The 27,081-nt window shown below is 35.6% G+C and overlaps 1 protein-coding gene across 5 annotated transcripts in view; it reads left to right on the top strand.

Annotated features, from left to right (window-relative positions):
- GRIK2 (glutamate ionotropic receptor kainate type subunit 2) overlaps positions 1-27,081 on the top strand; it is a 648,281-nt gene that overhangs the window by 397,347 nt on the left and 223,853 nt on the right. For all 5 annotated transcript variants that reach the window (XM_082633756.1, XM_082633753.1, XM_082633752.1 and 2 more), the window contains one exon: positions 20,807-20,950. In XM_082633756.1, coding sequence (XP_082489882.1) covers positions 20,807-20,950 — 144 coding nt within the window. The remainder of the gene's footprint in view (positions 1-20,806; positions 20,951-27,081) is intronic.

Below are 27,081 nucleotides of genomic sequence, written 5' to 3'. Positions count from 1 at the left end.
GCTATATTTCTGGTGTATCTGTGGGGAGGAAGGTGATCTCCGCGTCTTACTCTTCTGCTATCTTCCCCGGAAGTCCGCTAGTTTTTGTTGTTGCGTTGAAAACAAATTTATAATTAAAAGGAGCCTTCCCCAAAGCTGAAAGTCTCTAGATTTGCATAACAAAAACAGCAGCTAATGACTGTATAGAGATTTAATTGTGTTTTTACACACATTGTATCATTTAAGCCCCTTTACACCCTGGGGCAGTAAGTAGGACAAGTATTATTGCTCCCAGTTTATAGCTGAGAAAAGTGGGGTTTGGAGAGGTTATGATTTACCATGGGACACATGGCTGTTAAATGCAGAACAGATTCGCTCCTGGTCATTTGAGTTGAAGTTATAAAAACACCATTAAGGCCCTTTGCTGTATATTAAACAGCAGCACTTAATATCATTAGTTTTTGAGGATTTAAGTAATTTTATTTGTGTTACAATTTTCCTAGTAATTATTCAAAATCTGTGAGCAATTTCTATCATATTCATTTCATTAGAATACGGTTTCTCTTTTAGTGATCACTAGCTAGATAACTGCAGCACCTAATTTTTAAACAAAAACAAATATTTTTAAAAAACATTTTAAATTAACATCCTTGAGTGAGGATATTCCTGTGAAAGTTTTTATAGGCTACCAAAATGCAAATTTAGTGATACTAAATTAAATGTGTGAGATTTTAGAATTAAAAATCCATGTAACAAGGTTAACACAAACAAAGCCTCTTGTGCTGTATATCATTTTATTTGGAGATATTCGCTTAGTGAATACAATTTTTGAGAAAGCTAACACTGTCAGCCAAAGTTAACTTTTTATCTCTTGACTTTGACAACCATGTGTTTTACATTATCTGTACAGTATCTGTCTCACATGAGATACTTACTACATGTTAAACAATAATGAGAATCAAATGTCAGCTGTTAGTTGATGGATGACATTGTCTCAGTGATGCTCTCGTAGTGAATCTGAATAAACTCTCCAAAGACAGTTAAATGCCCCCAAGAATTCGTATAGAGTGTCCTCTTTCTTTTCAAGTACACCTGCACGTGAAAATCACCTGGAAGGCCAGCATCACTGTATTCCCTGGCTACAAAGAGAAATGGTGTCAACTGTTGGGGGACCTTTTGGTTTTGGCTTGTACTAATCACTTGTAAAGGGAAGCAGGAGCATTTATGTCTGTGTGACTCGTGATTTCAGCCGCCCTTCTTTTTGTTGTTGTTCAAGCACCTATTTAGGTGTAAACAAGTTCACTCAAGGGACTTAGGCAATGGATGAAAGCACAAAATTGTGTAATTGTGGCCCCTTCATGTCTTCAGAGAGTTCCTGATGGTACACATGCTCTATCCCTCTTGGCTATGCTTACAGTTTACTTATCATTCTGCAATATTCCTTTCCTGACTCTAAAATCAGCAAACTTATATCTTATAAAGTCATTCATTAGAATATGGCCTTTAAGAGCCTTTGCCTTTCCTCAAACTCATAGTAAAAACTTTTCTGGCCAGGATATTTCAGGGTTATATTTTTAACAAAACCAAATGCAAAGGTTTTACCTAATCACATCTTACCATAATGTTCCCATTTCTTTTCTTAATTTGGTACCTCCTAATCCTCCTCAGAAGGAGAGGGGATGATTTAGGTTTATATATGCCTCTGAATCTGGGTATTCAGAGTGACAAGACCAGCATTTCTCTGATCTAGTTTGATAAATAACTTAGTCTAAAATGGTGTCATTAGGTACATGCCTTGACAGGGTTTGAGGTTTGTCCAGATTCAAGATGCTAATTACAGCTTTCTTGTATAGTTAATATTCAGCTAAAAAGTAGATATGTCGTATGGGTGAATTTCAGACACCCATGAGGTTAATCTAGAAGCAAACTAAAGTCACTATCAAAGTGTAATTTTTCAATACTTTTGTATTGAAAAGTATCCCAGGGCTGTCTACAAGAGGCTGCAGTGCCAGGACAAATCATGCTGGGTGTTCCTTGGAGACACTCATGTACAAATGAAATAATGTTTCAAAGAACATCAAGGCCATCCTCCCGAGGAACAAATAATGACAAAAGAACAATGTAAAGATCGAGGGTCTTGGCAGAAAATCAAAGGGCTGTGCCTACTGCTTTGATTCCTTGACAATGTGGTAAGAACACTAGAGTCTCAGGATTTGTTTTTAACAACTGAGTGATTCCCTCAGCACCAAAGCTCTGTGCTGGTGTAATTGTCCTAATTCACTCAATCCTGAAAAAGACTCAGAATCAGAGGTTTCTAGAAATGGAATATTGGCCTTATTTAGTCACTGTATGTTATTTGGTCACTGTCAGTTATCTGACTAAACAACTCAAATTAACTGGCTATTTGGATACATTGTTAATGTTTATATATCCCAGAAGATAAACATTTCATTTCCATTTTTTTCTTAATACAAGGAAGTTACCATCTTATAATCATGTTCAGTTTATTCAACCAGTCAAAATCATCTGTGTTTTGTACTCAAATCAATCCCCTTCTGATTGATTGAGGAGCCATATTCCTCTACTACTATTAACTCTAAAGTACCACGGGATTCTTTTCTCTTGTTCACTCAAGGTTTAAGAAATTTGCCAGATGAAACGGCTAGTCTTTTATGGAAGGTATCATATTATTGTTTAATTCATTTAAGCTTGATTGAAACTAAAAAATAAAGGTTGTTTCCAGGTCAGATTTCATGGACGTGTGACTGGTACAGTCACACAGGACCCCGTGCTTAGAAGGGACCCATGCTTGCTGTGCCATGCTGTTGCCATCTTGCAATTCTTAATATTTGAATAGGGGCCATGCATTTTTATTTCTCACTGGGCCCTGCAAATTATATAACTAGTTCTGATTGCTGCTAGTGCTTCTATGGACATTGTCATTTGCACAATTAAGAGCAAAAGACAACTTATGAATTTTGTCTGATTTGACAGGGGAAGAAATAGACATTTGCCTTTAAGGAAGGTCAACCCAAATTCAGAAAATTATAGAAAGTTTTCATTCCTGTGCCTTTGCTTCCCTGACACCACTACCTCCTGGCTCTCTCTACTTGTGGTCTCCCTCTCATGCTCTTCTTCCTCTATCCGTCCTCATATGTCTGTGAACATCAGGGCTCTCTTCTCTAATTCTACCTTTTCTTCCAAGTGTCACTTGCTCCTGTGCTTTAATCCTTCTCCACAAACTGATGATTTCCCAATTTAAATCCCTGGCCCATACCTGTCAGTTGAAACATAAAATCATATATCCAACCCAACTACCAGATACTCCTGCTTGCAAGTTTCAGAGGTGACTCAAAATTATCATCTTCCAGCCTGAGACCTCTTGTCTACTCATGGAGATACAGCAGTCAGTAACATCCCTGTATCCATGGAGATTATGTTCTAATGGAGGGGAAGAGAATCACACTCTGTGCAGTCAAATAGTGATAAGTACTCTGAAGAAACATATGGCAAGGCAGGAGAATAAAGTGATTGTGAGGGCACATTTTTGATAGCATTTATCTACACTATTTTTATCTCAGTGAATATCATGACCATCTTTCCATTAGTGAAAATAATAAGAAACCTGAGAGTTACTGTAACCTCTTTTCTGTTTGTCATCACTCCCTTCATCTCCCCAATAATCAGTCAGTGATAGTCTACTTCTATTTCCTGAATTCATTTATTTTTCTCTCTGCCTAGCGCAGGGTAGCTGATTATGGAATGCATGTGCGCTATCCCTTTGTGTCTCTCTCTGATTTCCTTCGGAATCTAAATGATATTATGCCTGTGTTAATGTACTATTATGTAAATACAAATGCTGATAGCAATTGGGCACATCATTTGGGTCTTTAATAGTTGGCATATTTTCTAGGAAGAATAGTGGAATGAATGATTCAATTATTTCAGACTATGTTTCAGTTTTAGAGAGTGCATTTACATCCTCTTTTGCAAAAGCTACCTGGGTTAGTCTTGAAGATAATCTGCCTAACCCAGAGGTAGAGACCTGATATACTGCCTAGAGAAGTCACACGAAAACAGAATCAAGGTATTTTTTCCTTCAGGAAGTGTTTTCTTATGAAATCAGTCCCTCTCTCTTCCTCTCCATGAAGCAGAAATTAATCTTGTAACCCGTTCTTCAGAGTCTCTAGAAATAGCAGGCACTACTTTTAAATGAGGTTAATTTGGGTGCATAATGATTAAAATGACCTTTTATTTGGAAATTAGGAACATACCAAATTTGGGTTTTCCTATACATCTATTGAAACCTGATTTCTCAAAAAAAAAATTCTGAGTCATTTATATGGAATCCTTTTTTTTTTTGCATCACAAATAAAGGCTAAATTTCAAAATGTTTATGAGTTTAACTCCATTAAAATTTAAATTAAATGATTAAAACAATGTTTTAAGCTACCTTTGTTTTGCAAGATGCATTGATTGGAATAAGGAGCCAATTATTAACTTAAAAGATTTTTAATATGAAGAGATCACTTGTTTATTTTAAGAAAATGATAAAGACTGTCATCATTGAAACAACATTTTCCTGGTAAACTTTATGTACTTATTCCACTTATGCTTATAATGACTGCTCACTGATTTGGGACTTGCTTTTAGAGAAAACTGAGAAAAGCAATCTTAATACTTAATAGACATTTTTAAGAGCAAAATAGCTATTTTATTAATTATATATTTTTAATAATTACTCTTGAATATTTTTTTCTAAATCTTATGGTTAAATATTTGATATCATTGAGGATATCAAAATGATATCTTCAACAGTTCCTGAAATATTTAAAACCTTCCTCAAAGTCATGTTTGACATAAATGAGCACATTTTGGATTTCTGTAGAATTCAATTGGGAGAAAAAGATCGGCTATGTTTACCTCAGATTTTTTAAACAAAATCAGCTATAAATAAATACATAAAACAACTGTTCTTGTTTGGAAACATCTAGTCATGCCATGTAATTGTCAAACTGCATATTAGGTAAATACAGCATGTCTCTATGACCAAATGACTTCTGGGAGTGTCATCTTCTAGAGCTGAGCTGCCTGCTAATCGCTCGGCTCAAGACAGAAAAAAAACATATTAGTGCTTTTTCCAAATGAGCCTCATTCTTAGGGAGCGCTGCAGTAATTTTATTTAATAGCTTGGGGCTTCATTTGCAGGAAGCAGATACCATGTTAATTAACAGAACAATGCTTGTAGAAAAGCTTTAAGATACTACTTGATTAATCATTTTTTCCTTTTGATGTCCATATTTAGAAAATAATTCTTTATGTCCTCTGCTGCAGACAATGGCCTGGATGGTTGTTATAGTAGTTGTCCAAAATAGGCTGCCTTTAGATTGACATGGCATCCAGGCAGCTCTTTTAATCTCACCTGACAGTCTTGGGGCCTTCCTCTTACTTCTGATTGAGTTTACATATACAAAGATGAAAAATCTGTAGTTGAACTTCAGGGAAATTAGAAGTGTCTCATGTAAACAGTGAGTTATTGTCTAAAATTCAGAAGAAAACATGCTTTTTAAAAAAAAAATTTTATTGGAGTATAGTTGATGTAAAATATTGTGTTAGTTTCTGCTGTACAGCAAAGTGAATCAGTTATACATATACATATATGCACTCTTTTTAAAATTCCTTTCCCATATAGGTCATTACAGAGTACTGAGTAGAGTTCCCTGTGCTATACAGTATGTCTTTATTAGTTATCTATTTTATATATAGTAGTGTGTGTATGTCAATCCCAATCTCCCAATTTATCCCTCCCCTCCTTTTCCTACCTGGTAAACATAAGTTTTGTTTTCTACATCTGGGACTCTATTTCTGTTTTGTAAATAAGTTCATTAAAACATGCTACTTTTAATAAAAACATAGTAATTTGATTTTGGTCCATTAAGTCATACCTCAGAGATCTTGCAGCTTCAGCTCCAGACTACTATAATAAAGCAAGTCACGGGAATTTTTTGGTTTCCCAGTGCATATAAAAGTTATGTTTATACTATACTGTAGTCTATTAAGTGTCTAAAAAATGTACAACCTTAATTAAAATATACTTTATTGCTAAAAAATAGTAACCATCATCTGAGCCTTTAGCAGGTTGAGTCATAATCTTTTTGCATATCACCATAACAAATAATAATAATAATGAAAACTTTTATATATTGGGAGAATTACCAAAATGTGACACAAAGTGAACAAATGCCATTGGAAAATGGCGCCAATAGACTTGATGGATACAAGGTTGCCACAAACCTTCAATGTATAAAAAACACAGTATCTGCAAGGTGCAATAAAGCGAAGTATACCTGAAATTATGCTGTTTATAGGCACAACACATAATTCTTAAATATCAAGCATGAGTAAAATTGTGCCTTATTTATTTTTATTTTATGCCAGACAGTTATAACTTTAGCACTTTTTCTACCTATGAGAGTAATGTTCTCATAAAATATAAAAATATAAAGAAGAAAGATAAACTTTTCTATAATCCAATTATGATTGGAAACATTTTGGATTTATTACAATTTCTCTATGTATTTATGAAGATAGATATAGATATATTTAAATTAACATGAGGGGCATAAGCTATATTTTATTTATATCTAAACAATGTACATCTTAAGAATATTCATAATTGAAATTTATTCAGTAGTTAAAAATAATGAGGTAGATCTATTAATACTAACTTGGAAGGGTATATTCTTGGGTTTTTTTTAAAGCAACTTTAATATATTCCATTTTTGATTAAAACAACAAAAATAAATACAATATCTGTGTGTGTGTGTATTTATAGATCAATGCTCTTGAGAATAATTACATCAGAAAGGTTGGAGCACAGATGGAGGACTCTCAAATATTTTACTGAATGTAAGGCTGTACTGCTATAAGAGGAATATATTATTTTGTAGTATGGATGTATAAATTTTAACATTCATGTTTACATGGCAATACATATAATGCTAGACAATAATTTTAATATTCAGTTTTATAAATATTACAAATTTCTTAACCTTATGAGGAACATTTAGGCTGCTATATTTTTAAAAATATAAGCCATGTTGTAATGCATGTATTTGTATATAAATCTATGTGCTCTTGTCTTTTTGTTTCTATGGAGTAAATTCCCAAAGTGAAATGATAGTGTCCCAGTTTGTGCTTGACACGGATTTCCAGATTGTTTTCCGGAATAGTATTACCAATTTTTTCTAGCACCTAACCATAGATGCTAGTACATCATTATGCACGTATGTCTCATGAGGAAATTGTGGTTTCTCATACTTAGAAATTTTACTGATTCTCTCTCACCTCTGGATTGGAAAAAATAACTTCATGTCATCAAGAAATGAACTCTGTCTTTTCAGTGATGAAAAGCTTTGGATGAAAGCTGTCTTTTCAGTGACCTTTGTTTCATAGGGCACACTGCATTAGCTTAAGAGGAGTGGAGCTACTTTCTAAAATAGATGATTAACTTGTATTGTTTAGGCACTGCTGTAAATAGCCACAATTGATGTATCATAAAGTATCATGGCTTCAGAAAAAGCAGAATCTCTCAGGTGTGCCCCTTACTGGGTGATTTAAGCCTCAGCTCCTCAGAATCTTCTACATATATCATTAGATTGTTAAAGAAAATTATGTTAAATAATATCTATAAAGTGCCTACCACAGTGCCATATGGTAGGAATTATAGAAAATAATCTTTGACCAAATAACTTCTTTATGAAGTATTTACTTTCTAATTAAAAGAAAAGGCAAAATATTATTCATGGCATATAGTTAAAAACTGACATAATATTCTAATGTTATAGCAGATATGCATATTACTATGTTTTTTCAAATCTGTAGTAAACTTCACTGTTTTAAATTTTGGTCAAGGATAGTCCTTGTGTTCAACTAATTTCAAAGGATAATGAAATAAAAGTAAACTTTATTCTTCTGTTTTGCATGATAGGTTTGTGTAACACCTTTGTACTGGTTTCCTTGAGAATAAAAGTAGTTGCAAATACCTAAGTATTAAAAAAAAAAAAACTGTTGGGCTTCCTTGGTGGCGCGGTGGTTGGGAGTCCGCCTGCCGATACAGGGGACATGGGTTCGTGCCCCGGTCCGGGAAGATCCCACATACCGCGGAGCGGCTGGGCCCGTGAGCCATGGCCGCTGAGCCTGCGCGTCCGGAGCCTGTGCTCCACAGCGGGAGAGACCGCAGCGGTGAGAGGCCCGCGTACTGCAAGAAAAAAAAAAAAAAAAGATGTTACATGATTTAATCAGATCATATTCTTGGTCTTCTGAATTCCATGCTCTACTCTTTTAGTGTCCCATTTAGATCCATTATAAGATGAAATGACATATAAAGACTCAACTTTAGGAGAATCCTTAATATCTATTTCATTAAAGAACAAGCCTATTCTAACTGTCTTTAAAGGAGATGTTAGGAATCTCAGGATGCAAAGTCTAATCTTTTTTTTTTTAATTAAAATATCTTTTATTTTATTATTTATTTATTTTGGCTGTGTTGGGTTTTCGTTGCTGTGTGCGGGCTTTCTCTAGTTGCGGCGAGCGGAGGCCGCTTCTTGTTGCAGTGCGTGGTCCTCTCATTGCGATGGCCTCTCCAGTTGCAAAGCATGGGCTCTAGGCACGTGGGCTTCAGTAGTTGTGGCATGCGGGCTCAGCAGTTGTGGCTCACGGGCTCCAGAGCCCAGGCTCAGCAGCTGTGGCGCACGGGCCTACCTGCTCCGCGGCATGTGGGATCTTCCCGGACCAGGGCTCGAACCCTTGTCCCCTGCGTTGGCAGGTGGATTCTTAACCACTGCACCACCAGGGAAGTCCCAAAGTATAATCTTTAAAAAAAAAAAAAAAAGTAGTGAGAATTCTGGTTTGACCTTTTCCCTCGACCCCACTATTCTTTCCAACTTTTGTTTTCTTAGCTTTTTTCCACTCCTTTTGCCTTTTGAAGATATAGGTGCTAATAGGAAAATCTTTCAAACAATACCTACTTTCTAACATATCAATAGATAGGCACTACTCCAGACAAAATTAGATACCTCCCCATTACCCAGCATGCGGCATTATATTAAGAATGTTGATTTACATGTTTTTCTAAATCATTTTTGACTTCCCAGTCTTATTGCCCAAAGTCATAATTGCGTTTGATGTCAATAGCACAATAATATTTATAAATGTTGAATGAGTGAATCAAACTGTAAAGCACTTAGAGACAAATGAAAAAAAAGATAATTGTGAAAGCATATGTTCATATGGGAAAAGGGATATTCAAGAGACGCAAGAGTCAGCAAGCAAAGGCATCTCCTCATGGCAATAAAACAATAATTAGTTAAATCAATGTATTTTCAAAGTAGGAAATAACCAGGTTAATTAAAGTAGTGAAGGGACAGGGAATCTTCAAGTTAAGATCTAAGGTACAAATGTGAATATGCAAATCAATTCTTATTTTTTTCCTCAAAGACCACTTCCTCATCTAAATTGATATTACTGGTGCTAACATACTTGAGATTCTCAGTTACTCCACTCTATAATTATGACATATTTAAAGAGCTTTATACCCCTAATTTTTCTAAATTTATCTAATTTGATCCTTACAACGTGAGGTGCATTATTCTACTTATTTTAAAGATGAGAAAAATGAAGCTAAGATAACATGACTTACAGTACTGACTAATAAATTACAAAGCTAAAGCTCTAAGTCCCATTAGATTTCTGCAAAACTTTTACTTTTTCACATTTCTATGAGAAGTTACTATTACAGTTTCATATATAGAGCACAATATAAAAAGCTAAACACACAATAAGTGTATAAAAAGTTGTTAAGGACACATATTAATATGATTTGTTTGCATATCTTTTGTTTTATTTGTCCAGAAATATCTATATCAATTTCTACATTATTCTTCAAATTATGCTTAAAATAGATCTTTAATATAATTTAATTTTTGGTTTGGGTAAATAATATATGAAGTATCGGGTTTTCAATTTTTATAGGCATTTGGAATTCGTATTTACATGAACCCAAATTTCTGGTGTATTTTTGGTTTGCATATTCCTAGATTTCAAATTAGAATCAGTCTGTTAACAACATAAAAAAATCAACTTTAATTCATTACATTGAAAAAAGTAAATATGAACAATATTGATGAACATAAATTTTTAATGCAAGAAGCTAATTTGAGCTCCAGATATTAGGATAATTGGATGTATTGGACACAAGCTGGAAGTGCAGAGAATACTTCCCCTTGATATTGACTCTTCTCTAGATCAATAGCAGTTCCAAATGTAGTAAAAAGCAGACACAATTTAACAGGACCTAAATTATTAAGGCCAGTGCATTGTTGCTAGAGAGTTCATTAACAATCCCATCAATACAGTGTGGTTCATGTATGCTAGTAAGAGCTTCATGGAACATTTTAAAAGAGAATGAGATAACTCAATGGACTGATTTTAGTGGAAAAGTTTAATTAGGTAAGAATAATTACATTAGTTAAATGAAACTTTTAATTGAAAACCTGTTGGCATTGTCTTATCTGCTTCACAGCTGTTCCTTAATCATTTATAAAGTGAAGAGTTTCTCTACATGGTGTTTGAGAAATATCTAAACATCTTGGAATTTGTGTATAAATGTTTCAAGTAGTTTAGACGGTGGCAGTAAAAACAAATAGGATATAGGATTTTCTGCCTGGGAAATGGTGTATTTTAAAGATATATATAGGAAAGAAAGAAAATTATATAGAAAATATTCACGATGAATATATATAATTCTTGGAAAGAATGCAAAATATTCATCTCCTAAAGCTTTCACAATTCTAACATTAATACTCCATGGACTAAATTTCATATCTTATAAAGATCTAAAAGCTTGCTGAGAAATAATGCTGTTGTGTAAAATTATCTTGTTGACTGTTGTTAAAGAAAATGGCATCCAGCAAGAGTTCTTGCAAGATTGAAAGCCCAAAATTGTATAATATAAACATAAAGAGCCAATGAAAACTCTTACTCTCAAAATGAACATTTAGACTACCTGTTCAAAATAGGTGAAATTGCTGCCACAATTTTTTTGGTAGCTTTTAGCTTAAGACAGGGAGTACTGGTTTGAAGAGACATAGACACTTATTCAAATTCACAAGTTTACAGGAACACCAAACAAATAGATCCATTAATTACTCATTGCATTAATCCTGGCCCTGGCCATTTCTTTTCTGAATCCCAGCAACACTATCGTCTGATACTGTTTCCTTCGCTTAATCTTCAAAGCATTGCTTAACTTGAATTTTCTTCCTAACTCATCAATTTGACTGTAAGGCTGAACCCATTCTATTCTTTTCTCTTCTCCTTTCTTTATCTTTCCTTTAAGCTCTTCTTCCTTTTAGCTCTCATGGGTACTAAATACCATACAGGTAGATACAAAATTCCATATTCCTTTCAAAGGAATTCCTTTAAAGGATTTTAAAGGTCTTTCACCATGCAGTTTCTGGAATCTCCTTTTATTCAACTAATCTGCAATACAGGAATCACTCTGATTAGTTAAAAACCATGAAATACAGGCATATTCATATCCTAACTCTGTGAGAGGGACAAAAGATGGTTAAAGCCTGAGATATTAGTAAATGACTTTGGATAAGAGAGAAAGGGTTTTAGTTTTTCTCTACAGACTATCAGGAAGCCAGGGTGGGTTTTAATGTGTGTGAGAAGTTTAACAGTGAAGTTGAAACAACAAAGAAAATATAATACAGGTATTGGCAGATTTTATTGGACCAGGTAGGAATTGGGTAGATTCTGAATGCAGACAATGACTGATGAAAAGTAAACTTTGGTTTCCCTTATTTATAAATTTGTATGAAATATTGGTACAAAGTTTATTGCAAAAGTGCACAAAGCATAGAGCATTATGGGGTGGAGATGGATAAATTAGGATTTTGATTGTATTACAAAGGCCAATATAAAATAAGAATGAAAGGTGAGTTTTCTAGGAATGCAAATGTCCACCTGGTTCTAGCCCCTCCTTTTACAGATGAAGAAACTGAAGACTAGAAAAAACTACAAGGCAGATTTGTCCAGCTTCACATTGCTGGTAGGTTATTATCTGTCCAGCAGCAGTCCTTCATCTAGTAACAAAGTGCAAGATACTGTAATATTTTACCACTTATATTTAAATTCTAAACTTGTCAGATAATGTGTGTGTATTCAGTAATTTTTTTTTTTTGAGCAGTGAATTGTGGCATTGTGTACACACCACATTTTACAGGGATCAAGTTGTTGTTGTACGATAATTTCCTTCCTGCCCCTTCTCCTTCCAGAATTTGATCTGCTTTCTTGAACAGCACGAAGCCTGTTCCCTTATTTAGGCTAACAGTGGGTGCAGAAGGGTTGAAACATTATACTTTCTAAACCGGTCCCTTGTTTTGGATAGGATCCATCTTGACAAGATTACAGCTCTTCTGGTGATCATCATCATCATCATCTAACACCTGCCTATGCACCAAGAGCCAGGGATTGTGCAAACTGCTTTAATGTATTATCTCATGCAGTCCGTGTAGTCCACGCAGCTGCTGGTAAAGAACTCTGTTTCAGAGTAGTACAAAGAGCCGGCAACACAGTAAGCATAATGGCAGCTGCAGTGTAACTGGGAGAATTGTCTCTGACAATTGGCTCCCAACTGGGTCTGAGGGCATTTCTTCTTCAATCCCTCCGTTTCGTTAGCAGCCACTGTGCACCTGCTCCGTGTCGGGCAGAGTGCTGGCTGCAGTGTGCCAGCTGAATGAGCCAACCCCAGCCTGCCTTCCATGTGTGACCCTCACCCTTGCTCAGAGTGGTGGATGATCCTCCGTCCCATTTAGGCTTGTGCTGATTGTGCGAGGGAGCTCCAGAGGTGAGAATCCAGCCCTTTCCCCACCACCCTTAATATTCATGTCTTCTAATTGAAGAATCAATATTAATTGTTTTTCTCTTGGAACTATCTGGTTTATAAAAGTGGTTTTTCCAACAAGGAAAAGATATGGCAGATCATTTTTCATTTTCAATTATAAAATGAAGAAACAAGGCAAATGGGGATTTAAATTTTTTTTATTATTTGTTTTAGATAGAAGATCTAGTCAATGGGCTAGTCAAAAGATCCAGTCAATTTTGTTGTGCAGTAGAGACTAACACAACATTGTAAAGCAACCATACTCCAATAAAAATGAATTTAAAAAAAGATCAAGTCAATGAAAGAGCCAGGATTCATAAACTTAAACTCCACGTATTAGACCATGCTGCTCTTTGTGCTATGCACTGTACTTCAGATGGGAATACAGAAATGAGCAAAATCTGAGACGTAGGAGTTCCAGAATGGATCTGCCACCTGCCAGCTAGCATTCAGATCTCAAAGGAGACCTGCCTGCACTTATTTAATGGAAAGATAAATGTGTTCACGGAACTGTTACTATAAATTCATTTAGAAACAGGACAGAGGCTGCACTCGCATTCCTCCCAGGTCTGAGCTACTGGCAGATTTAGTTCACTGTACCTCTGGGAGGGAATACATTCTAGCTAGATGGCAAAGTGTGACTGTTATTCAGAGCTTCCTAATACCTATTTCTTTTACAGTTTAAATGAACTTTTTGGTTGAATTCATCAATTTGTTGAAAATGCTTTTATACACTTACTGTGGGCAAGTCAATATATGGGATACTGTGCATGGTATTACAAAGATAGGTATGGTTATTATCCAAAAGATGCTTGTATCAAGAAAGGAAGCTAAAAAATGAGAAACCATAAATAGTTTTATTAAAAGTAGAATGTTCAAGGAAGAAAGAAGATACAGATCAGTGACGCTTAGTTTGTGAGGATTCTAGATACTTACAGAATAAAATGAAATTTATGAACCATCTTCCCAGAAAAATGCATCATCAGTTTTTTTTAATAGCTGTGTTGGAATAAATTTGATGTATTATACTTCCCATATTTAAATTGTACAATTTGATAGGTTTTGACCTAAGTATACACCCATATAACCATCACTATAATCAAGATATGATCATATATCACATCACTCTTAAGATTAGTTACATTTAAATGTAAATTATTAAATACAATATTGGGTGTGTTTGGAGGCTAGGTCAAGAGCCCAAATATGTAAAAAGTGCTTCAGCAGAATGACATTGTCATAAATGTAACTCTGCTGGCATAATAGAGAAGATAAATGGGAAAAGGCTGTTTTCCAAGTTCTCCCAGGCAAAACTCAATGGGGTACCCAAAAGCCATGTTACCGGGGGAATGGAATATTCCAGAAGATTGCCTCCCCATTGGGAAGAAAGATAAATACCTTTGATAGCTTTTTTTTTTTAATTCTGTATTTTTTTTTTAATTTATTCTTTTTTGGGGGGGCTGCATTGGGTCTTTGTTGCTGCGTGCAGGCTTTCTCTAGTTGCAGTGAGCAGAGGCTACTCTTCGTTGTGGTGCGCAGGCTCGTCGTTGCAGTGACTTCTCTTGTTGCGGAGCATGGGCTCTAGGTGTGCGGGCTTCAGTAGTTGTGGCTCATGGGCTCAGTAGTTGTGGCTTGCGGGCTCTGGAGCACAGGCTCAGTAGTCTTGGCACACGGGCTTAGGTGCTCCGCAGCACGTAGGATCTTCCCAGACTAGGGATCTGACCCTTGTCCCCTGCGTTGGCCGGCAGATTCTTAACCACTGCGCCACCAGGGAAGTCCTACCTTTGATAGCTTTTTGCAAAGAGAAGTCTTTAGAGTATCAGAGAGATTTTATGTAGCGATGTTCCCTTCTATGTAGTTCAAAATTGTTCATTTCTAACTGTTTCGTCCTTCATGCGAATAAAGGCTATGTTTTAATTTTTTATGACTCCTAGAACATCTATCCCAGAACTTTACAAAAAAGGTGTTTAATGATGATGATTACAGTGATCAGAAACTGAAATAACATGTGCACTCCATATGGACATGCTTGGTAATTTACTGCTTAGTACCAGAATCTTCTGTAAATGAAATCTAAGTACATAGAAATATTTTAACTAGTCACAGTATCCATTATTATTCCTGTTTTTATATATTTGGAAATGTTTCAGTCATACATCCCAAATCAGCAATACTTAGCTATGTTAAATTTTATCATCTGAAACCTTTGAGAGCATCTAATCTCCCTGATTCTTCGATTATTTTAAAATATGCAGTGGACTTTTTCAGAGCATAAAAGAAATTTAAGCATGCTTATATTTCAGTGTTCTTTCAATACTTTAAAGGCTCATCAGACTTGAGGTTACTTGAGATAGATGAAGTAGCACTGGGTGACTAAACCAATTTCTGTGGCAATAGCTCAACCATAGAAATTAGCAGTAGTCACTCTTCCACCTGCATCCGCGTTGCACACTCCATGACTAAAAGTAATTAAACTAGATATGAGATAAACCCAGCAATAAGTTAGGGAGATGGATAATGTATATTTAAAATGTATGAGAAGGCACTTCTTGTGATCTTTTCAAACCATCCATTTAAAAAGATCATTGTTGTTTTACTGAAATGTGTAGGACTGTATTGCACAGTTTTAAAGGTTTGCAAAACAAGTTTTTGGCTGACAGACATTCTTTGTAGGTTAACTAACTTATTTTGGAAAGAAAAAGTTCATCTCCAGTCTAGTCTGAGATGGGCTCTCAAGGGGACTCGTATTGCTATTGATAGATGCTTGACCTAGTAGTGAAACACGGAGGGCTGCACTTGACTCTGTCTGTACCTACCTAGACTGCAATTCCTTCTGGTCTGTATTCCCAGGGTGAACACATATTCTAGCTTTCCAATAAGTGTGATCTATTTATATATGTGAGTAATTATACTTGAAAGAGAGAAAATAGAATGGATTGTTTTGTCTTCCTTGCTGATTTATTTTTTCTCTCTGCCTAGATTTTGTCTTTGTAGTTTAGGATCTGAATGACTACAACTTTATCTAACCCCCATAATTAAAATTATGGGTTTTAATAATCAAATTGTATACATACTCCATATTAATTTAGTTGGTTAAAATACAGTTTTACTTACCTCTGAAGTTTTTTAAGTGGTAGCTATTATGTACAAGGAAAAAAATTTGACTTGGAAGACAAATGAACTTTTATTTGAATCTCAGCTCAGAGATATACTGTCTATGGGACATAATTGTCTGGTACTCAGCAGAACCTCCAAAAATATGAGATCTGCTGCCATCAGTTTCCCCTCCATTGCCTGTCATAGTTTCAGTGGGAATATGATTTAGGGGAGATAGTTGGTTATGGTAGGTAGGATGGTGGTTCTAAGAATTAGACCTTATCTGAATCGTGTTTTTAAGGCTTGTTTCTGAGTCTTATTTCTGCCAGAGTCTTATTATGATAGTTTGGATGGTAGTTCTAAGAGCTAAGCTTTGCCTGAGTCTTGTTTTCTAAGTCTTGTCTCTCAAGGTGATGAGACCTTGAGAAGATTACTTCAACCTTACTAAGCCTCAGTTTTCTCCTCTCTAAATGATAAGAGTAATATCACCTGAAACACAGGGTCTTTGTGAAATGCATATAGAGAAATGGACATAGTGTGGCATAAAGTAAGCATGCAATGTAACTTGACAGTAATGATAATATAAAAACGATGACAAAGTAATTAACCTGTGTGTCTCCTCTACTTTTCTCCTCTTCTGTTCTACTCCTCCCTTCTTTCCTCGTATTTTTCCATTGAGAGAAGAGTCAAAGCAAAGGATTATAGAGTCAAAATGAGAGGGTAGAGGACTTAGCAAGAGCAGCTCAATCAAACTCTACAATTTAGAGTTGGGAGTAAAGATGCCCCTTAAACCTGATCTTGAAAGATACTCTAGTACCTTTGCCTTTTGTAAACCTAATGAACAGCAACTGTATAGAATAAATCTACTTCTTTCATGACCTTGTTCCTGGTTAATGTTACTATTCTGACTAACCTTCTGACTTAATCTCATACATCAATGTATTTCTTCTTTTGTGAATTTATATTTACCAGTTCTCCACAATCTATACTTTCCCTTACTTTGTAGTACATTTTTGTTATGTAAATATTTACTGCTTATTAAGAAATTATATAGATTAATGTATTCAAGTACTTATTGATATTTCTTATATTTTATAACTTTAAAACAATTTAAACTATTTTGCTTTATTAAATATAGAGCACTGGGCCTCCCTGGTGGCGCAGTGGTTGAGAGTCCGCCTGCCGATGCAGGGGATACGGGTTCGTGCCCCGGTCTGGGAGGATCCCATATGCCGCGGAGCGGCTGGGCCCGTGAGCCATGGCCGCTGGGCCTGCGCGTCCGGAGCCTGTGCTCCGCAACGGGGGAGGCCACAACAGTGAGAGGCCCGCGTACAGCAAAAAAAAAAAAAAATAAAAAAAATAAATAAATAAATAAATAAATAAATAAATATAGAGCACTGAGCAAGAAACTAGAGAGAAGTATGTAAATTCTGGATAGATTTTCTAGAGTCAAATCCAGCTCCACCTCTATATGCTATGATTTTTAGACCAGTTACTTAACTGTTCTCTGCTTCAGTTTCCTATTTTATACAGACCCAGTGAATTTCCAACTGCATGATGGTTATGAGAATTAAAGGAAATGATTTAAGGAAAGTACCTTACACATAATAAATACTGAACAAATGTTAACTAGTAATATTACTAAATTAAGGAAAAATTTCAAGCTTATACATTCTCGTGAAAATAAGAAAACCACTTTTGATAAGCTGGATTTTTCTCAAAACTTTCCAAAGTTGAAAGAATTTACATATGTACAGTTTTGCAGAGAATACAGTATAGGAAAGTCTGACAGGATATCAAGTTTAAATGGACAACAACTCCATATTATCACATAAAACAACTAGTCTAAAAATAGGACAAAAAAAGCACCCTAAGCAGATGAAAATATCAGAGAGAGTAGTTTCAGAAGTTCTATTTATTGCTTTATAATAAATTAAAATATTTTTAAACTGGAAATTCAAGAAGAAATTTTTTTTTTTTTTTTTTTTTTTTTTTTTTTTGCGGTACGTGGGCCTCTCACTGCTGTGACCTCTCCCATTGCAGAGCACAGGCTCCAGACACGCAGGCCCAGCAGCCATGGCCCATGGGCCCAGCCGCTCCGCGGCATGTGGGATCTTCCTGGACCGGGGCACGAACCCGTGTCCCCTGCATCGGCAGGCGGACTCCCAACCACTGCGCCACCAGGGAAGCCCCAAGAAGAAATTTGATCAACAACTTTTTAATTATAATTTTTTTCTCTAGTATTTATCTTATAGTTTGATAAATATTGTCTTCCTTTTATAATTATATTTAAAATCACAGATCTTAAATAGTTTTATTATCATCTAGTATATCCTCTGATCCAGAAGCTAAAACTATGTACCAAAAATGGTTTTCAAATTTTTAATTAAGCAAAATTCTTTCCTAGCATTGTCATTTTAGATAAGGTTACTATTCTAGGATTTTCATATAAGTCAGTAAGTCATGGCAGGATAGTAGTAATATCATAGTTTGTATTCTTTTAGTTATTTTGTGACAGTAGCTCAAAATTTTCATCTTGGGAATAATTGCAATGGTATGTAGTAAACTTCCATCTTAAAAAGATGCAAAAAGTAAAGAAAAAGGAAAAAATATAAATTCTACTCACTACTATCTCCCAAGAGTAATTATTAGTATCACTTTAGTGTATTTTCTTCCCTTCAATTTTTTTTGGTTGTTGTTCATATAACATGCAGTATGATATTTAAGAATACTTGCTGTAAGCAGTGAGGCTGTTTGAATCTGGACCTCTCCGCTTCTTACCTGTGTGACTTTGTTTAGTTACTTAACTTCTCTCAACCTTGGTTTCATCATTTGTAAAGTGGGAACAATATCAGTGTTTTTATTAAACGATTGCTGTGAGAATTAAATAAGTTGAATAGTACATATTAAATACTCATAAAGATGTATATAATAGTTTATGCTAGAAATACAGTTCTGTATAAGCTATTTTTGCAGTTAGCATTTTGCCACTTGCAATTTCTCATCTGAATATTTTTCAAAACATGATTTTTAATGTTTATATGAAATACATTGTGATTTTATTGTGTTTCCTCATTTTGAACATTCAGTAGATTTCCACTCTTTTATTTTTTTAAATAAATAATGTATGTAGCTTTTGTTCTTATCTTTGATTTTTCTCAGGGAAAATTCCAGAAAGAGAAATTAATAGGTGAAAAAGAACATGGATATTTTAAAATCTCCCTTGTGGTGAAATCTGCAAAACTGCCCCTTATCTTCCCTTTAGTAGTATCTGAAAGTGTTCATATCTCTATACATTTGTTGACAGTGATTTTTTAAAAATTCATTTTATTTTAAAATCAAATGTGTCTCTCATATCTTGGCAACATTTTTTTTATAACCATCCATGTGGTATATGAAATATGTCCTCTGAGTGTTAGCTCAGGCCAAAGACAAATATCAATCTGATCCTCAGGCTCATGCTATGTGCCTGTATCAACTCCACTACTCGAGTTTTCACTGTGCAGCCATCAGAGTGTGTGAAAGTAGTCAGCTGGTATTTACCAAATGAAGGTTATGAATCTGAGCTCTATTCCCCAAAGATTTATGAACTATAAAATGGTATTTTTATTATGTTCTGTCACTGCATTGTGCTGTTTAGCTGCCTTCCATTTTATGTGGTTAAGTTCCTGAGGATACATTTGCATGAAAGCTACTGTGTGTACTCATTTTGTATTGTATTGTGGCAAACGCTATTAATCTACAGGGTTCCTATTCATTTTGGAATTCATTTCACAGCTCACTAATTGTGTGAATGAGAAGAGGAAATATATGCTTTTATTCCAAACCATGCCAAGCAGATGGCCCAAAGTTCCTTGCTGCCCGCATTGTCAGTGGATCTCTTCTGTAGGTAGTGAGCCTGGCACGGGTCTGTCAAACACAATGTGAGGGTCCATTTAACACAGCACTTGACAGTCACTGAGCCTCTGGTTTGTTATGACTTATAAACATTTTATTTTTTATCATCCACCTCTAAAGTGGTCAGTCATTTGAGCAGGTGCAAACACAGTAGAATTCATACTGGTCTTACTTGAGAAGCCAAAATGAATTTTTATTCATATGGAAATTTGGGGAAAAGAAGACAGTACAGGGGATTAAGCTTAGCTTCTTGAAAAGGGATTAACACATGTATTGAGATTCAACACTCTAGCATCATTTCTGAGATTGAACCCTTTGAAAAGCTGAATTGCAGAAAAAATTAGGGTTTATATCTTTAAACTTTTGAGGTGAATCTCTTCAAATTTTTTGTCTTCCTATGCAAGGAAATTATTTACTTATTTACTTTTATATACAATATGTAATTCATGTAACCATTCAAAATGTTCACATTGGCATTCCTTGTGTGTGTGTGTGTGTGCGTGTGCATGTACACGCACACGCACGCACACGCACTCACGCATGCAGTAGAATAGAGTAAGAGACAGAGGGTGTGACAAAAAATGAAATAATGCATGTCTGCACACATTTCCTACTTCAGCAGAGATACTAGGATGATATGAAATTGGGTTATCACTTCAGGAAAGGGAGGGTAGGTCAGATGTTCTAATGGAGCCCATGAAGTAATTTGATCACAATATCTTATTTAAGAGAACCACAGCATGTGGAGATACTGTTTTCTCCCTTGCATGAAGAAAAACTGGGTATTTATTTCTCTCACCCTTTCTTTCTCTCCACTTCTAAACCACCTATCATGGGTCTCCCGTGTTGTATTGATGCCACATTTCCTTTTCTCTCGGCTTTCAGACGGATGCTGCTCTCATGTATGATGCTGTGCATGTGGTATCTGTGGGCGTCCAGCAGTTTCCCCAGATGACAGTCAGCTCCTTACAGTGCAATCGACACAAACCCTGGCGCTTTGGGACCCGCTTCATGAGCCTAATTAAAGAGGTGAGTCAGGAGAAGCACATCTGTCCTGTCTTGCTTGTCCTCAAGCTGAATGAATTGAGATTATTGCATTTTTCCTAACAGGTGAACGTTTACTTTTATCTCTTAAATTAAACTTTCTGCCTTTCCCCATACAAGCAAAATTAGCATTTTTACTAAATAATATGGAAGGGAAAAATTACATGATAAATAAATGGATTTCCTACAAAATATCTGTAATTGTGTGAACAGATGAAAATCAGTGACCTATGATTTATGACATTGTTTTCACCTTTCTTAATCTTTATGTATGTTATTTTTCATTTATGTGGAAACATAGATGTTTGAAGAATGTTTATATCATAGGCCACATGATATGCCATGAATTTTTAACAGGAATGCCCTTTGCACTACACTAAATTACATCCAATTTGTAAGTCTTCAAGAATTGTTTTTTAGAGTTATGGTTCCTAAGTATAATGTCTAGTTATTTTAATTGTATTAGAATTAACATAAAACAAAATTTATGGATTCATGAAAGTGCAAAGTTTACTTCATGTTGCATAATACAACCATTTTTATGGCCATGTATCATTTCTAATTATGTCTGTTATAGTTTTAGACCAAGCATGCCCATAGTGAGAAAAAAAAAAAAGAAAACTCTTAAAGATCATACACAAACATACATACTCACTTCATACACACATATTCTTCCCATTCTTCCTCTCATGAAGGAAATTCCTTTGTCAGCTAAGGATACTTTTTATTTGATTACAACAGGAGTTTTTTTAATTAAAAATTTTTTTTTTATTAAAGTGTAGTTGATTTCGGAGTTTTTATATGAAAGTTTAACAATGAAAATTTAATCTTTGCTATGAAAAGTCACAGCTGTTATTACCATATAAAATTTTTCTTTAATGGCTTAAAAGAAATCATCATCTCATCATATAATAAATTACTCATCATGATAATAAAAGTGCAAATAGAATCATAATTAAGAATCGTCAGGTCCTTAGCAAAGAATATCCGTGAATTTTCCTTGTCTAACTGTTATTGAACTCTCAGATAGATGAAATGATACTCCTAGAACAGTATGCAGTTCTTTTGTTACTCCACATTCTATATTTACTTCTGGTGTAAAAAACTAAGCATCACAGGGCTGCAAACATAGCACCCTGGTTTGGCTAGTTGAAGAAGAGCTTTTTCTGAATGCAGCACTTGACAACTGAGAAGTATCAAACAACCCTGTAAGAAGTTGTTGTGAAACTCGCTATTGTATTTATTGTAGGGTGTTATTGAGGATCTTGTCCACTAAATCAAGGGTCCACAACCCCCGGGCTATGGACCGATACGGGTCCACGGCCTGTTAGGAAGCAGGCCACACAGCAGGAGGTGAGCAGTGGGTGAGCGAGCAAAGCTTCATCTGCTGCTCCCCATCGCTCGCATTAACGCCTGAAACATTCCCCACCCCCATCCATGGAAAAATTGTCTTCCGTGAAACCAGTCCCTGATGCCAAAAAGGTTGGAGACCGCTGCACTAAATCACACAGGGTCACTCTTATGAGGACCGAAAAGAGACATTTCTGTCAGGTCTCAGTACCAGGAAAAGCTGAGTTTCTCCTGGGCAATTGGTGTGTCTTAAATTATGGATCCTGTATGTTAGAGTTCATCATATTTTCTTCTTTGCTTTAGTTGCTGGAAAGTTCAGAATTGAATTTGTGATTGGATTTATTAGTTGCACAGATTCACCTGATATACATTTCCCTGTGCTTTTTTTTTTTTTTTTACATCATTATTGGAGAATAATTGCTTAACAATGGTGTGTTAGTTTCTGCTTATAACAAAATGAATCAGTTATACGTATACATATGTTCCCATATCCCGTCCCTCTTGCGTCTGCCTCCCACCCTCCCTATCCCACCCCTCCAGGCGGTCACAAAGCACCGAGCTGATCTCCCTGTGCTATGCGGCTGCTTCCCACTAGCTATCTACCTTACGTTTGGTAGTGTATATATGTCCATGCCACTCTCTCACTTTGTCACAGCTTACCCTTCCCCCTCCCCATATCCTCAAGTCCATTCTCTAGTAGATCTGTGTCTTTATTCCTGTCTTACCCATAGGTTCTTCATGACATTTTTTTTTCTTAAATTCCATATATATGAGTTAGCATACGGTATTTGTCTTTCTCTTTCTGACTTACTTCACTCTGTATGACTATAGGTCCATCCACCTCATTACAAATAGCTCAATTTTGTTTCTTTTTATGGCTGAGTAATATTCCATTGTATATATGTGCCACATCTTCTTTATCCATTCATCTGATGACGGACACTTAGGTTGTTTCCATCTCCGAGCTATTGTAAATAGGGCTGCTATGAACATTTTGGTACATGACTCTTTTTGAATTATGGTTTTCTCAGGGTATATGCCTAGTAGTGGGATTGCTAGGTCATATGGTAGTTCTATTTGTAGTTTTTTAAGGAACCTCCATACCGTTCTCCATAGTGGCTCTACCAATTCACATTCCCACCAGCAGTGCAAGAGTGTTCCCTTTTTTGCACACCCTCTCCAGCATTTATTGTTTCTAGATTTTTTGATGATGGCCATTCTGACTGGTGTGAGATGATCTCTCATTGTAGTTTTGATTTGCATTTCTCTAATGAGTAAAGATGTTGAGCATCCTTTCATGTGTTTGTTGGCAGTCTGTATATCTTCTGTGGAGAAATGTCTATTTAGGTCTTCTGCCCATTTTTTGATTGGGTTGTTTGTTTTTTTGTTATTGAGCTGCATGAGCTGCTTATAAATTTTGGAGATTAATCCTTTGTCAGTTGCTTCATTTGCAAATATTTTCTCCCATTCTGAGGGTTGTCTTTTGGTCTTGTTTATGGTTTCCTTTGCTGTGCAAAAGCTTTTAAGTTTCATTAGGTCCCATGTGTTTATTTTTGTCTTTATTTCCATTTCTCTAGGAGGTGGGTCAGAAAGGATCTTGCTGTGATTTATGTCATAGAGTGTTCTGCCTATGTTTTCCTCTAAGAGTTTGATAGTTTCTGGCCTTACATTTAGGTCTTTAATCCATTGTGAGCTTATTTTTGTGTATGGTGTTAGGGAGTATTCTAATCTCATACTTTTAAATGTACCTGTCCAGTTTTCCCAGCACCACTTATTGAAGAGGTTGTCCTTTCTCCACTGTACATTCCTGCCTCCTTTATCAAAGATAAGGTGACCATATGTGAGTGGGTTTATCTCTGGGCTTTCTATCCTGTTCCGTTGATCTATCTTTCTGTTTTTGTGCCAGTACTATACTGTCTTGATTACTGTAGCTTTGTAGTATAGTCAGAAGTCAGGGAGCCTGATTCCTCCTGCTCCATTTTTCGTTCTCAAGATTGCTTTGGCTATTCTGGATCTTTTGTGTTTCCATACAAATTGTGAAATTTTTTGTTCTAGTTCTGTGAAAAATGCCAGTGGTAGTTTGATAGGGATTGCATTGGATCTGTAGATTGCTTTGGGTAGTAGAATCATTTTCACAGTGTTGGTTCTTCCTATCCAAGAACATGGTATATCTCTCCATCTATTTGTATCATCTTAATTTTCTTTCATCAGTGTCTTATAATTTTCTGCATACAGGTCTTTTGTCTCCTTAGGTAGGTTTATTCCTAGATATTTTATTCTTTTGGTTGCAATGGTAAATGGGAGTGTTTTCTTGATTTCACTTTCAGATTTTTCATCATTAGTATATAGGAATGCCAGAGATTTCTGTGCATTAATTTTGTATCCTGCTACTTTACCAAATGCATTGATTAGCTCTAGTAGTTTTCTGGTAGCATCTTTAGGATTCTCTATGTATAGTATCATGTCATCTGCAAACAGTGACAGCTTTACTTCTTCTTTTCCAATTTGGATTCCTTTTATTTCCTTTGCTTCTCATTGCTGTGGCTAAAACTTCCAAAACTATGTTGAATAAGAGTGGTGAGAGTGGGCAACCTTGTCTTGTTCCTGATCTTAGTGGAAATGGTTTCAGGTTTTCACCATTGAGAATGATGTTGTCTGTGGGTTTGTCATATATGGCCTTTATTATGTTGAGGAAAGTTCCCTCTATGCCTACTTTCTGCAGGGTTTTTATCATAAATGAGTGTTGAATTTTGTCGGAAGCTTTCTCTGCATCTATTGAGATGATCATATGGTTTTTCTCCTTCAATTTGTTAATATGGTGTATCACGTTGATTGATTTGTGTATATTGAAGAATCCTTGCATTCCTGGAATAAACCCCACTTGATCATGGTGTATGATCCTTTTAATGTGCTGTTGGATTCTGTTTGCTAGTATTTTGTTGAGGATTTTTGCATCTATGTTCATCAGTGATATTGGCCTGTAGTTTTCTTTCTTTGTGACATCCTTGTCTGGTTTTGGTATCCGGGTGATGGTGGCCTCGTAGAATGAGTTTGGGAGTGTTCCTCCCTCTGCTATATTTTGGAAGAGTTTGAGAAGGATAGGTGTTAGCTCTTCTCTAAATGCTTGATAGAATTCACCTGTGAAGCCATCTGGTCCTGGGCTTTTGCTTGTTGGAAGATTTTTTATCACAGTTTCAATTTCAGTGCTTGTGATTGGTCTGTTCATATTTTCTATTTCTTCCTGATTCAGTCTTGGCAGGTTCTGCATTTTTAAGAATTTGTCCATTTCTTCCTGGTTGTCCATTTTATTGGCATAGAGTTGCTTGTAGTAATCTCTCATGATCTTTTGTATTTCTGCAGTGTCAGTTGTTACTTCTCCTTTTTCATTTCTAATTCTATTGATTTGAGTCTTCTCCCTTCTTTTCTTGATGAGTTTGGCTAATGGTTTATCAATTTTGTTTATCTTCTCAAAGAACCAGCTTTTAGTTTTGTTGATCTTTGCTATCATTTCCTTCATTTATTTTTCATTTATTTCTGATCTGATTTTTATGATTTCTTTCCTTCTGCTAACTTTGGGGTGTTTTTGTTCTTCTTTCTCTAATTGGTTTAGGTGCAAGGTTAGGTTGTTTATTCGAGATGTTTCCTGTTTCTTAAGGTGGGATTGTATTGCTATAAACTTCCATCTTAGAACTGCTTTTGCTGCATCCCATAGGTTTTGGGTCATCGTGTCTCCATTGTCATTTGTTTCTAGGTATTTTTTAATTTCCTCTTTGATTTCTGCAGTGATCACTTCGTTATTAAGTAGTGTATTGTTTAGCCTCCATGTGTTTGTATTTTTTACAGATCTTTTCCTGTAATTGATATCTAGTCTCATAGCATTGTGGTTGGAAAAGTTACTTGATACAATTTCAGTTTTCTTAAATCTACCAAGGCTTGATTTGTGACCCAGGATATGATCTATCCTGGAGTATGTTCCATGAGCACTTGAGAAAAATGTGTATTCTGTTGTTTTTGGATGGAATGTCCTATAAATATCAATTAAGTCCATCTTGTTTATTTATCATTTAAAGCTTTTGTTTCCTCATTTATTTTCATTTTGGATGATCTGTCCATTGGTGAAAATGGGGTGTTAAAGTCCCCTACTATGAATTTGTTACTGTTGATTTCCCCTTTTATGGCTGTTAGTATTTGCCTTGTGTATTGAGGTGCTGCTATGTTGGGTGCATAAATATTTACAATTGTTATATCTTCTTCTCGGATCGATCCCTTGATCATTATGTAGTGTCCTTCTTTATCTCTTCTAGTAGTCTTTATTTTAAAGTCTATTTTGTCTGATATGAGAATTGCTACTCCAGCTTTCTTTTGGTTTCCATTTGCATGGAATATCTTTTTCCATCCCCTTACTTTCAGTCTGTATGTGTCTCTAGGTCTGAAGTGGGTCTCTTGTAGACAGCATATATATGGGTCTTGTTTTTGTATCCATTCAGCCAATCTGTGTCTTTTGGTGGGAGCATTTAGTCCATTTACATTTAAGGTAAATGTAACATAGGTAAATGTAACATTTAAGGTAAATGTAACATACATTTATGTATGTTCCTATTCCCATTTTCTTAATTGTTTTGGGTTCGTTATTGTAGGTCTTTTCCTTCTGTTGTGTTTCTTGCCTGGAAAAGTTCCTTTATCATTTGTTGTAAAGCTGGTTTGGTGGTGCTGAACTCTCTCAGCTTTTGCTTGTCTGAAAACGTTTTAATTTCTCCATCAAATCT

This window comes from Mesoplodon mirus (assembly GCF_964341445.2).
Source record: "Mesoplodon mirus genome assembly, chromosome: 10".
Classification (NCBI taxonomy): Eukaryota; Metazoa; Chordata; class Mammalia; order Artiodactyla; family Ziphiidae; genus Mesoplodon; species Mesoplodon mirus.
Note: the sequence above shows the minus strand (reverse complement) of the source record. Positions and strands in the feature narration are given on the sequence as shown.